General features: G+C 39.5%; 1 protein-coding gene across 7 annotated transcripts in view; it reads right to left on the bottom strand.

Moving 5' to 3' along the window:
- Positions 1 to 13,680, bottom strand: part of IFT81 (intraflagellar transport 81) — a 151,964-nt gene that overhangs the window by 84,174 nt on the left and 54,110 nt on the right. For all 7 annotated transcript variants that reach the window (XR_010108964.1, XM_055096120.2, XM_055096119.2 and 4 more), the window contains 5 exons: positions 12,798 to 12,863; positions 12,374 to 12,484; positions 10,942 to 11,026; positions 4,254 to 4,417; positions 746 to 841 (listed from right to left, as the gene is read on the bottom strand). Coding sequence is in view for 6 of the 7 variants with exons in the window: in XM_055096120.2 (XP_054952095.1) it covers positions 746 to 841; positions 4,254 to 4,417; positions 10,942 to 11,026; positions 12,374 to 12,484; positions 12,798 to 12,863 (522 nt within the window). In the remaining variant the exon portion in view is untranslated. The remainder of the gene's footprint in view (positions 1 to 745; positions 842 to 4,253; positions 4,418 to 10,941; positions 11,027 to 12,373; positions 12,485 to 12,797; positions 12,864 to 13,680) is intronic.

Genomic DNA, 13,680 nt, shown 5'->3' with positions numbered 1-13,680 from the left:
TGGGGTTGGCAGTATAGAGGAAACAAGAATGGCCATGAGCCCTGTAGCTCAGGGACACATGAGGGTTTACTGAACAATTTGCCTCTACCTTTGTAATTGATTGAAATTTTCCGTTATAAAGGTTTTAAAAAATTCTAATGTCCTTAAATAATGCTTTGTTATGTAGCTTAGTATTTTCTGAGGTTGTAGAATGCTCTTCACACTAAAATCCTCCTGCCTTGGTTCTTTTCAGATAAGCCATGGCCTTCATTTGAATCTTTTATAGAAATATAAAACAAGATAAGTACCCTCAAAAACTAAGTGACAGTTTAGTTGTGGATAAAATAATAAATGCTTTAGCACTAAAATTTAATTTATTCTACACTTGCAAACTAACTTTAAACTTGAAAAAGCATACTGTTATTAACTCATTAAAAATTATAAATATTTTTATTTATACCACCTAAGGTAAGTTTTCATTTTAAAAATAAATTCCACAGTTACAGATACAAACACAAATAGCTCTATTACCACAGTTCGTACATGCTAAGGAAACTAAGCATTATTAGGGGTATCGTAATTTCAAACTTGAATAAGCATCTTTTGTGGCTTTTCCACTAATTCTTTGATATACTATGGAGATTAGCAGTGACAGAACAACATTTATTCTCTACTTCCTTCTCACTTTAAGACTATAGATAACACAGCCAGTGGTTCATGAATATGCTTACAGATCTAAATATGTGAGCCAAAAGAATGTTCTTACCTGTTGCCTATACAGTGAGAGTTTGCCTTCAATGGGCTCATTTCTCATCATTTTCTTTTCAATCAACTGGTTAATTTCTGTGTTTATTTCATTTATCTAAAATAGCATGAAAGCAAAAAAAAAAGTTAAAACTTTCCCTATAAGTACACAAACTAAGTGACGTCTGGCCAAACCAGCTTTGAATTTATGGTTCTTTTTTTTTAGAGACAAGGTCTCAGTTTCACCTAGACTAATTTTTTTTTTTAAGAGATGGGGTCTTGCTATGTTGCCCAGACTGATTTTGAATTCCTGGGCTCAAGTGATCCTCCCACCTTGGCCTCCCAAAGTGCTGGGATTACAGACGTGAGCCATGGCACCCATCCGGAATTTACAGTTCTTAACATTAAGTCTCTGATGGGCAAAACAGTTTCATTAATGTTATGGGGAGCTTCTTATGATTACCTTTAGAAACAATTTACATTTCATGACATATAATTACACAGTTTGATTACTTATATAGATTTAATCATCTATGTCTAAATTATCCTAAAGTATTTTACATGAAATATTTATATATTACCACAAAGATGCTTTCTAAAAATCTGAAGTTATCCCCTCACCTACGTTGTGACTTCAAGTCACTGAAAGTGATAAAGCAAATGTGAACAAATATGCACCAGGGATTTATTACAATGATTCATGAACCCAGCTGACAGTTGACAGGGATAACACCCTTCCTGTGCTAATAATCTGTGATTCTTCGATAACTATCATTTATCCTAATCATTAATCTAAATCTTTCCAAAATGTAATAAAACTGAATAAATCTGACAGAAGCATATAGTTCCTCAACATATCAAAACAAAAACCATGGTTTTCAGTGTATCCATCCTTTGAAAGATTAGAGTTCTCTCTAACCCTAACCCTAATTCTGTGACATTAAATTTTAGCCAGATTAGGCCGGGCACGGTGGCTCATACCTGTAATTGAAGCACTTTGGGAGGCTGAGGCGGGTGCATCATCTGCGGTCAGGAGGTCGAGACCAGCCTGGCCAACATGGTGAAACCCCGTCTCTACTAAAAATACAAAAAATTAGCTGGGCTTGGTGGCATGCACCTGTAGTCCTGGCTACTCCAGGGGCTGAGACAGGAGAATCACTTGAACCCAGGAGGTGGAGGTTGCAGTGAGCCGAGATCGCACCACTGGACTCCAGCCTGGGTGACAGAGTGAGACTCCATCTCAAAAACAAAACAAAACAAAACAAAATTTTAGCCAGATCTGACTTGGACATTTACTTTTTCTAAGTAAATTAAAAGAATAAAACAGTCAGGCCTGGGCGCGGTGGCTCACACCTGTAATCTCAGCACTTTGGGAGGCTGAGGTGGGTGGATCACAAGGTCAGGAGTTAGAGACTAGCCTGGCCAACACAGTGAAACCCCATCTCTACTAAAAATACAAAAATTAGCTGGGCGTGGTGGCAGGTGCCTGTAATTCCAGCTACTGGGGAGGCTAAGGCAGAATTCACTTGAATCCAGGAGGCAGAGGTTGCAGTGAGCCGGGATCACGCCACTGTACTCCAGCCTGGGCAACAGAGCTACACTCCATCTCAAAAAAAAAAAACCACACAAAAAAACAGTCAGAATTATGTATTTAATTGTAGTGGCTATTAACCACATAGTAAGCACACTAAAGAATTAGCAAGTCAAAACATTTCAATTAGGCTGAGTGCAATGGCTCACACCTATAATCCCTGCACTTTGGGAGACTGAGGTGGACGGAGGCAGGCAGATCTCTTGAATCTGGGAGGTCAAGACCATGCTGGGCAACATGGCCAGACCCTGTCTGTACAAAAAATTCAAAAATTGGCCAGAACTGGTGGCATGCACCTTATAGTCCCAGCTACTTGGGAAGCTCAGGTGGAGGATCACTTGAGCCTGGGAGATGGAGGCTGCAGTGAGCTGTGATCATGTCACTGAACTCCAGCCTAGGTGACAGTGTGAGACTCCGTGTAAAAAAAAAAAAAAAAAAAAAAAAAAAAAAAAAAAAAAAAAAAAAATTAGGCGTAGTGCTGTGCGCCTGTAATCCCAGCTAGTCGAGAGGCTGAGGTAGAAGAATCGCTTGAACCCAGAAGGTGGAGGTTGCAGTGAGCTGAGATTGTGCCACTGCACTCCAGCCTGGGCAACAGAGCAAGTTCCGTCAAAAAAAAAAAAAAAAAAAAAAGGCACTGCACCTGACCTAGCATTTTAATTCTAGGGAACAAAAATGGTATAATCAGGCCAAGCACAGTGGCTCACACCTATAATCCCAGCACTTTGGGAGGCTGAGGCGGGCAGATCACCTGAGGTCACGAGTTCAAGACCAGCCTGGACAAATGGCAAAACCCCGTCTCTACTAAAAATAAAAAAATTGGCCAGGCATGGTGGCACATATCTGTAGCCCCAGCTACTTGGGAAGCTGAGGCAGGAGAATGGCTTGAACCCGGGAGGCAGAGGTTGCAGGGAGCTGAGATCTCACCACTGCACTCCAGTCTAGGCAACAGAGCAAGACTCCGTCTCAAAAAACAAAACAAGTCCTGGTGCGGTGGCTCACGCCTGTAATCCCAGCACTTTGGGAGGCTGAGATGGGTGGATCACAAGGTCAGGAGTTTGAGACCAGCATGACCAACATGGTGAAACCCTGTCTCTACTACAAATACAAAAATTAGCCAGGCGTGGTGGCTCGTGCCTGTAATCCCAGCTACTCAGGAGGCTGAGGCAGGAGAATCGCTTGAACTCGGGAAGCGGAGGTTGCAGTGAGCCGAGATCACACTACTGCACTCCAGCCTGGGCAACAGAACGAGACTCTGTCTCAAAAAAAAACAAAAAACAAAACAACAACAACAACAACAAAAAAAAATTAGCCGGGCATGGTGGTTCGTGCCTGTAATCCCAGCTAGTTGGGAGGCTGAGGCTGGATAATCACTTGAACCCAGGAGGCAGAGGTTGCAGTGAGCTGAGAAGATTGTGCCACTGTACTCAAGCCTGGGCAACAGAGCAAGTACTGTCTCAAAAAAAAAAAAAAAAAAAAAGGTATAACCTGATACCAGCTTTCAATAAGCATTACAACATTTAGTAATTCCAAGGCAGGTATACAAGGTTAATAAAAATATTAGCTTTAAATATAAAATTGCTATAATATTTTGCTTGGAAATAAAAATTAATGACAATTAAAATATTTCCAAATTTCCCATCTAAATGCTTACATTATGAAGACATAAACCCACTGGTCAATTCATATGCATTAATTTACATATTTAAGTTACTTCATTTGCTAATCAATTGATTATGTTTTCATAACATCATGTGGATTAAGTAATAGCATAACATTCTATAATTCCTCATAAAGGACAATTCCTCATAAGAGTTGTCAACTCTTAGCACAGGTTAATTTAAGAGTCAATAGTGGGATGCTACAGAAAGCAGTTCACATAATTTTATAGGACTGGGGATCAGATAAAATTGAGAGCTATAAAAAGATGATTCTCACTTACTTTAGATTCAAGTTCAAGAAGATCAGAATGGCCCATAGCTGGCTCTGAAACTACTTTTTGTAAAAAATGTAATTCCTTTTTCTTATTTTCTAATTCTTTAGGAAATTTTTCAGTTACCATATATAAATTAAATTTTATCTCCTCCTCTAGCCTCTTCATTAAACCTTTAAAAATAAAATAAATAAATATTCAGCCCAAAAGAGTAGGTACAGTGATATTCTGTATACTATTTTAAATATAAGACCTGGATACGGCATATTTGTTGAAAACAATCTGTATAATATATAGCATAGTACAATAAAAGATTGGCCATTGAAATATTTTATTGTTAATTACAATGAAAATGAAGAAACATAATTTACATGGAAGAATATTTAAATAATTATAGAAAAAGTGCTATTATGACCCTTTCAAATTATAACCTAATTCTTTTATATCTCGCAATACGCAAAAATAACATGTGCTGAGCCAGATACATTGTTGGGTCATATTTTACCTTCTAAGCATTTAAGAGACCCATGAACCAAATGATAACACAAATAAAATCTAACCCAGGTGCTCTTTTATACAGATGATCATGTATTTTTTTTCTTTTGGAATACTTTTAATGATATGTATATATATATATATATATATATATATATATATATATATGTATTTTTTATTTTTTTGAGATAGGGTCTTGCTCTGTCACCCAGGCTAGAGTGCAGTGGCACTATCTCAGCTCACTGCAACCTAAACCTTCACAGCTCAAGTGATCCTCCCACCTTAGCCTCCTGAGTAGCTGGAAGTAGCTGGCATCACAGGTGTACGTCACCACGCCTAGGTAATTTTTGTATTTTTTTTTGTAGAGACGAGGTTTTGCCATGTTGCCCAGGCTGGTCTCTAACTCCTGGGCTTGAGCAGTCACCCGCCTCAGCCTCTCAAAGTGCTGGGATTACAGGTGTGATCCCAGCCTCTCAAAGTTCTGGGATTACACTGTACCCAGAACAATTTATATTTCTATTATAACAGTTCATAAATGATAATTCATTATCATTTGTCAGCTTCAAGCCAATGAAGACATTACTAAAAGCACCACAAGTTAAAATCTAAAAAAGAGTAACAGGCCAGGTGCAGTGGCTCACGCCTGTAATTCCAGCACTTTGGGAGGCCGAGGTGGGTGGATCACCTAGGTCTAGAGTTCGAGAGCAGCCTGGGCAACATGGCAAAACCCTGTCTCTACTAACAATACAAAAATTAGCTGGGCATGGTGGCACATGCCTGTAGTCCCAGCTACTTGGGAGGCTGAGGAACAAGGATCGCTTGAACCTGGGAGGAAGAGGATGCACTGAGCCAAGATCGTGTCACCATCACTGCACTCCAGCCTGGGGGACAGAGGGAGAATCTGTCTCAAAAAAACAAAAGAAAAAAGAAACAAAGTATCTACCTACACATAAATGTTTTAAGTTTTCCATGTTTTGGTATTTTTTATTTTGTAAAGTATTATTAGTTTACAGTTAAGTGGCAATTTATATTTTTAAGATTTTAGTTTTCTTATTTTTGCAGATGGACAACTATACACACAGATTTTCAGTGAATAACCATCTTGTTTTAAATTCCCAGCCTAGAGAGATTTACAAAGTTTATTTCAGATCTTTCCATTTACACATTTACAAATTCTGACTTGAATGTTTTTTGTTTTTTGTTTTAGATGAAATCTTGCTCTGTCACTCAGGCTGGAGTGCAGTGGTGTATTCTGGGTTCACTGCATCCTCTGTCTGCCTCCTGGGTTCAAGCGATTCTCCTGCCTCAGCCTCCTGAGTAGCTGGAATTAGTCGCACACTACCAGCTCGGCTAATTTTTTGTATTTTTAGTAGAGACAGCGTTTCATCATGTTAAGGCCAGGCTGGTCTGCAACTCCTGACCTCAAGTGATCCGCCTGCCTGGGCCTCCCAAAGTGCTGGGATTACATGCGTGAGCCACTGCATCTGGCCTGGCTCGAATTTTTAACACATGGGGTTTCTGGTTTAAGTAATCTGTGTAATAGATTGCATAATACATCTGGCCCAAAGCCTTAAAACTATTTTTAGTTCCATTGTGCTAACCATATATTAACATGTAAAATTTTATTAACTGCAAATTCTAAGTTTTCCATTCATTACTTCACTATTCCTTCTTTTTTCAGGATTAGAGAAAGGAAGAGAAGAGAAAGTGTTTAATAAATCACACTGTAGGCTGGGTGTGGTGCCTCACACCTGTAATCCCAGCACTTTGAGAGGCCAAGGCAGGCGAATCACCTGAGGTTGGGAGTTTGAGACCAGCCTGACCAACATGGAGAAACCCCATCTCTACTAAATATACAAAAAATTAGCCGGGCATGGTGACTCATGCCTGTAATCCCAGCTACTCTGGAGGCTGTAGAGATGCTTGAGGTAGGAGAATCGCTTGAACCCGGGAGGCAGAGGTTGCGGTGAGCCAAGATCATGCCATTGCACTCTAGCCTGGGCAACAAGAGCAAAACTCCGTCTCAGAAAATAAAAAATAGGCCAGGCGTGGTGGCTCATGCCTGTAATCCCAGCACTTTGGGAGGCTGAGGCGGGCGGATCACCTGAGGTCAGGAGTTTGAGACCAGCTTGACCAACATGGAGAAACCCCGTCTCTACTAAAAAATATATATAAAATTAGCCGGGCGTGGTGGCATATGCCTGTAATCCCAGCTACTTGGGAGGCTGAGGCAGGAGAATGGCTTGAACCTGGGAGGCGGAGGTTGCAGTGAGCCAAGATCACGCCATTGCACTCCCGCCTGGGCAACGGGAGCGAAACTCCATCTCAAAAAATAAATAAATAAGTAAATAAACAATAAAAATAAATAAATCACACTGTAATTAGTCAGTCATTCCTATGTGGTTTTCAATTAAATCTATATCCTGACTTCTTTGTCTGTTAGGTGACCAACTTTTCCATCCTCAGGTTCTTAAGTGTACCCCATGTAATTAGAGATGCATGGAATCAAAGACTAAAATGTTTTTAAAGATTTAAAATTCTCAAATAATATTTTCTCTATTTAAAAAAAGTTTCTAATTCTAGCAAATATAAACTGATTTATAGTGACAGAAAGCAAATCCATGGTTGCCTGGGGAGGGACAGAAAGGCAGAAGGGGGCAAGAGTGAGACATTAAAAAGAGTCAATGGAAATGTTTGGGTTGATGGATAGGTTTGTGATCTTGATTAAAAGCTGATGGTTTCACCAGTGTATGCGTATGTCAAAAGTAATCAAGGATACACTTTAGGGCATGGGAGGAAAGGGGAAGAGCATTCAGACAAATACTTAATGTGTGCGGAGCTTAAAACCTAGATGACAGGTTGATAGGTGCAGCAAACCACCATGGCACATGTATACTTATGTAGCAAACCTGCATATTCAGCACATGTAACCCAAAACTTAAAGTAAAATTAAAAAAAATTTTTTTAATACATTTTAAATATGTGCTATTTATTTATTTATTGAGACAAAGTCTTACTCTGTCACCTAGGCTGGAGTGCAGTGGCACAATCATAGCTCACTTTAACCTCAAACTCTTGGGCTCAAGTGATCTTCCTGCCTCAGGCTCCTGGATAGCTAGGACTATCGGCATGTACCACCATGCCCAGCTAATTTTTTATTTTTTATTTTATTTTATTTTATTTTATGTATGTATGTATGTATGTATGTATGTATGTATGTATGTGTTTATTTTGAGATGGAGTCTCACTCTGTATGTATGTATGTATGTATGTATGTATGTATGTGTTTATTTTGAGATGGAGTCTCACTCTGTCGCCCAGGCTGGAGTGCAGTGGCGCGATCTCAGCTCACTGCAAGCTCTGCCTCCCGGGTTCACGCCATTCTCCCGCCTCAGCCTCCCGAGTAGCTGGGACTACAGGCACCTGCCACCATGCCCGGCTAATTTTTTAAATTTTTTTAGTAGAGACAGGGTTTCACCATGTTAGCCAGGATGGTCTCGCTCTCCTGACCTTGTGATCCACCCGCCTTGGCCTCCCAAATAATTTTTTATTTTTTGTAGAGATAGGTTCTTGCTATGTTGCCCAGGCTGGTCTCAAACTCCTGGGCTCAAGTGATCCTCTTACCTTGGCCTCCCAAAGGAGTATGATTATAGGTGTGAGTCGCTGAACCATACCAAATACATGCAGCTTTTTCTTTTCTCTTTTTCTTTTTTTTTTTTTTTTGAGACAGAGTCTCCCTCTGTTGCCCAGGCTGGAGTGCAGTGGCACAATCTCAGTTCACTGCAACTTCCACCTCCTGAGCTCAAGTGATCCTCCCACCTCAGCCTCCCAAAGTAGCTGGACTACAAGCGTGCACCACCACACCTGGCTAATTTTTGTATTTTTTTGTAGAGACAGGTTTTGCCATGTTGTCCAGGCTGGTCTTGAACTCCTGGAATCAAGTGATCTGCTCGCCTTTGCCTCCTAAAATGTTGGGATTACAGGTGTGAACCACTGCACCAGGGTTTGTGTGGTTTATTATATGTCGATTTTACCTCAATAAAGCTGTTTAAAACATAAAAACCAAGTTTCCATCAAATTTTAAATTACTCTCTTAAAAAATTTAACTTAGACCTTGAAAAATAGTCATATGTTTCTATGAAAAGTTTTAAAAGCATTATCTTTCAAAATCCTGGGTAAATTAAATACAAGGTCACTAAGATGTCAGCAAACTTTTATATTAAAAACCCTTTGAAAACATCTCACTGATCCTACTATAATCAAATGAGTGTCTTCTTTTATGTAATAAATCTCACAAATGTGTGGAGTATAACAATGATTAGCCTCAGCCGGGCCCAGTGGCTTACACCTATAATCCTAACACTTTGGGAGGCTGAGGCGGGCGGATCACCTGAGGTCGGGAGTTCAAGACCAGTCTGACCAACATGGAGAAACCCCGTCTCTACTAAAAACACAAAAATTAGCTGGGCGTGGTGGCACACACCTGTAATCCCAGCTACTCCAGAGGCTGAGGCAGGAGAATCGCTTGAACCCGGGAGGCGGAGGCTGCGGTGAGCTAAGATTGCACCACTGCACTCCAGCCTAGGCAACAAGAGTGGAACTCCATCTCAAAAAAAAAAAAAAAAAGATTAACCTCAGTGAATGTTTTATAATATAGCTGTTACTCTGCAAAAAGACAAATTATACTGTCATACTAAAAGTACTTTTTGTTATTTAAGTAAACATTAGCTTTTGTAAGCCTTTTTTGTTACTGAAAAGTTAGAGCTTATTAAACTAAATACCTGGATCAATTAAATATGTTTAATCTACCCTTTTCCTAGGCTGTGAACAGATCACTTTCCACTTCCCAGAAAGATGTCAACGAAGTAGGAACTCCTTAACCTCCTGCTCCCTGCTCTTGTAGAATTTCATAGATTACTACAGAAAGATGAATTAACCCTCTATCAGCTATTTACATTGGGATAGTTCTCCAGTACAAATGAGAGCTTTCCACTGCTCTTTCAGTTTGCGTGGTCTTTCTTCTGACAAGCAAAAATGCTTTGTAAAATGCCTAGGATGGATCTGGTGGTGTAATCTGGGCTGTTAGGACAGTTTATCCTCTGTGTTAAGCTAATGTAAGAACAGAGCCAGAGATACCTACGTCATTAGCACTGTTATTCTACAAACCAAAATATGAAAAACACTCGGTTTTAAGGATCCAGCATTCTATTCTTTTTCTTTATAGCCCTGGCTTTAAAACAATGATTCATAATTTTTCCAACCATCATTTTCACAACGTCCATGCTAAGTACTTTATTTATTTATTTATTTATTTATTTATTTTTCTTGAGACAGAGTCTCAGTCTGTCGCCCAGGCTGCAGTACAATGGCGCGATCTCGGCTCACTGCAACCTCTGCCTTCTAGGTTCAAGCAATTCTCCTGCCGCAGCATCCTGAGTAGCTGAGATTATAGGCACATGCCATCATGCCCAGCTAATTTTTTTGTACTTTTAGTAGAAACAGGGTTTCACCATGTTGGCCAGGTTGGTCTCGAACTCCTGACCTCAAGTGATCCACCCGCCTCAGCCTCCTAAAGTGCTGGGATTATAAGTGTGAGCTACCACGCCCAGCCATGCTAAGTCCTTTATACAAGCACAAACCAGACAGCCTCCCTCCACAGTTGTTTTCATTATCTTCACTCTCTGACGCGAAAAACTGGTTAGGAATTGTTTGTTGTTGCTGTTAAGATGGAGTCTCGCTCTGTCGCCCAGGCTGGGCTGCAGTGGTGCGGTCTCGGCTCACTGCAACCTCTGCCTCCCAGATTCAAGCGATTCTCCTGCCTCAGCCCCCTGAGTAGCTGGGATTACAGGTGCCCACCACCACGCTCTGCTAATTTTTGTATGTTTAGTAGAGATGGGGTTTCGCCATGTTGGCTAGGCTGGTCTCGAACTCCTGACCTCTCGCCACCTCGGGCTCCCAAAGTGCTGGGATTATAGGCATGAGCCACTGCACCCGGCCATCTGGTTAGGAATTTTTAAAAACATCTGGTGAAAACCCAGGGATGTCTTTATCAGGGCTCTCCTTCTCCATCTAGGAAATGATGTTCCAAAATGCTGAGACATCACTTGATGATAACTAATTCTCACAGATTGATTTTTTAGGAAGATCTTGATTTAAATTAATATTTTCTAATCACCTATACCATATAATAATTTCCACTTACTTTCAGGCTTTGCATCTGCTGCAGCTTGGCGCATGCTTTTCAGCTGGTTTTGTACTCTTTGCAATCTTTGCACTGCATGAAATAGCTTTAAAATACAATTAAATAGATTACTTGCTTAGTCTACTGAAGCTTACCTCTCACTTAGGCAAGCAATGAAAAATACAAGTTCCATATAATTCTTATGATATAAAAGGAACAAATAATAAGAACTCGGAAAATTCCCATATTAAACCCAAAACGTAACTGGTTCTCTCAATACCTTTTCACATACATTTTTTAAGGAAGTTTTCAGAAATTTTTCTTTAGTTATTTACTGAATTTGCGGTTTAAGGAAAAATACTTATCAAAGAAACACACACACCAGATTTTTCTTGTTATACATGGTTTTCTTAAGGCCAAGTAATGTTAACATTGATATAGTGATGTTTCAGAATCACAAACCAACGCCAAGTAACCATTCAGGGCTTAGGCGATGCAGCTTACTGCTGCAGTGAAACTACTTCGATGCCAAGTCAAGTGCCAGCAGAATCAAACATTTAAACTGCTGATTTAGTAGTAAATGAAGCCTATGTGAAATATATTTTAATGTATTAGTCTACTCAGATTTTAAAATAGATTTTTAATAAGTAAAAGTAATAATTTCTGAGCAAATTATTTTTCTTTAAGGCAAAGTTTAAAAACATGGAGTGTAGGTGATTTTGAGCCTTTTCATGACTTATTTGCCATTGTAGTAAACTGCAGAGGGTACTGTGATCACTGGAATAAAAAGAATGGTCTCATAGCCCTGGAATCTAAAAGCATCCTGTAGAGATTCTAGAAGTTTTATTAGCAGTTAATCTTACTGCTCTGTAATCAACATTACAATGACTCTTCTGTAATGTTGGAACAACACGAGGTAAGCATAGGCCAAAAGACAGTGTATAGATACAATTCAGAGTATAAAACCCAAAAAGTGGTATTGTTGTTGCCACAAAATATTTATCTTTTTTTTTTTTTTTTTTTTCAGACAAAGTCTCACTCTGTTGCCTAAGCTGGAGTGTGGTGGCGTGATCTCAGCTCACCTCAACCTCCACTTCCTGGGTTCAAGTGATTCTCCTGCCTCAGCCTCTGGAGTAGCTGGGACTACAGGCATGTGCCACCATGCCCAGCTAATTTTTATATTTTTAGTACAGACAGGGTTTCACTGTGCTGGCCAGGCTGGTCTTGAACTCCTGACCTCCTGATTCGCCCGCCTCAGCCTCCCAAAGTGCTGGGATTACAGGTGTTAGCCACTGCACCCGGCCTGAAATATTTATCTTAATTAAAAGAGTATTCAATTATGTTAGCAAAAGGAACGTGAACGTCTACAATTTTAAAACTCTTTTCTTTACATTTGGATTATGAGAAGGAACTATTTCCTTCATACTGAGAATATAAACTTTTATGTGGATACCTGATTCTTTTGTTCCTGTTTCTGTTGTGCAAGATATTCTTCTCTCTCTTTTTCAACTCGAAGTTGCCTTGCTATTTTAAGCATCCATTGATGATTCTGAGCTGTCTCAACCTACAGTAAGGGAATAAGTAGTACATGTTACTGTCAGGTTTGAAGAAAAAAATTAGCATGTCATGTGACTCAGACATCCACTTATCATTTCCTTTTGGTAAACAGTACTCCCTAGAGATGACAGTAAAGCTCTAGGCTCCAGGTCCTTGAAAGTGCTGGGCTACTGCCTAGAGAGATTCCCTTTTCGTCAATGTTATTTGAGTCCATCCTCAGATGTACACTCATGCTTGGCTGAATCTTTATTTGCATTCCTAAATCTTTGCAAGTCCTTGGGACTTGGGGCCAAAGTCTTACAGTACTAATTCTGCCTTACCCTTTTCTTCAAATGTTCAACTCTCTTAATGAGCTGATCCTTTTCTTCTTCCATTGCACTGATATCCTAAAAAGTGGCAAAGAAGACCTTATAAGAAAAAGTATTCTCACTCTGTAGGAAACAGATAAGGTTTTATTTTGATTATGCATCTAACATTTTCATCATTTATAACCACAGCATTAACAACCAAGATCCTCTTTTGGATGAAGGTCATTTCTATTTTTCCCCCAGGGCTTCTTATGCAGGGTAATTTTTTTGGCAGCTTGGTGTTCATCCAGAAATGCAACAAAAACCAGTTATAATGCAGCAAGGTAAAGCTGCCAACCAGCACATTTGTGTTCTGATTCCAAATATGGGCACATGATTTTTGAAAAATTTTCTATAATGGAAAGTGTGCAGGTCTAAATACATGAACAACAGCTGCTGACATCCCATCTGTTCTGTTAAATACCAAGCCATATATTTTGCCAATTTTCCATCAAAATTATTTTTAAGGCTATGGTATTTTCATGACATAAGTTTGTGCCTGGTTTTTCCAATGAACCAATTCCGTCTCTGAAAATAAAGACTTCAAAAATAAACTTCCTTCCTGTTAACCAGCTTCATAGTATTTTGTTATAAAAATAAACAAATAAAAAAACTCCTTCCTAAATCTAAAAAACTAATAGCTTAACTATCACAGTAATAGTAAAGGTAAAATATACATGGTAGTCAGTATTGATAGAATTTGGAAAAATGGGCACTCTTACTCATTACCGATAGCACTGTACTGAAGAACAATATCAAAAGTCTTAAAATATAGCCTGGCCAACATGTTGAAATTTTGTCTCTACTAAAAATACAAAACTAGCCAGGCGTGGTGGCAAGTGCCTGTAATCCCAGC

This window comes from Pan paniscus, chromosome 10 (genome assembly GCF_029289425.2).
Source record: "Pan paniscus chromosome 10, NHGRI_mPanPan1-v2.0_pri, whole genome shotgun sequence".
Classification (NCBI taxonomy): domain Eukaryota; kingdom Metazoa; phylum Chordata; class Mammalia; order Primates; family Hominidae; genus Pan; species Pan paniscus.
The sequence above is the reverse complement of the archived record's forward strand: the minus strand, read 5'-3'. Positions and strand labels throughout refer to the sequence as shown.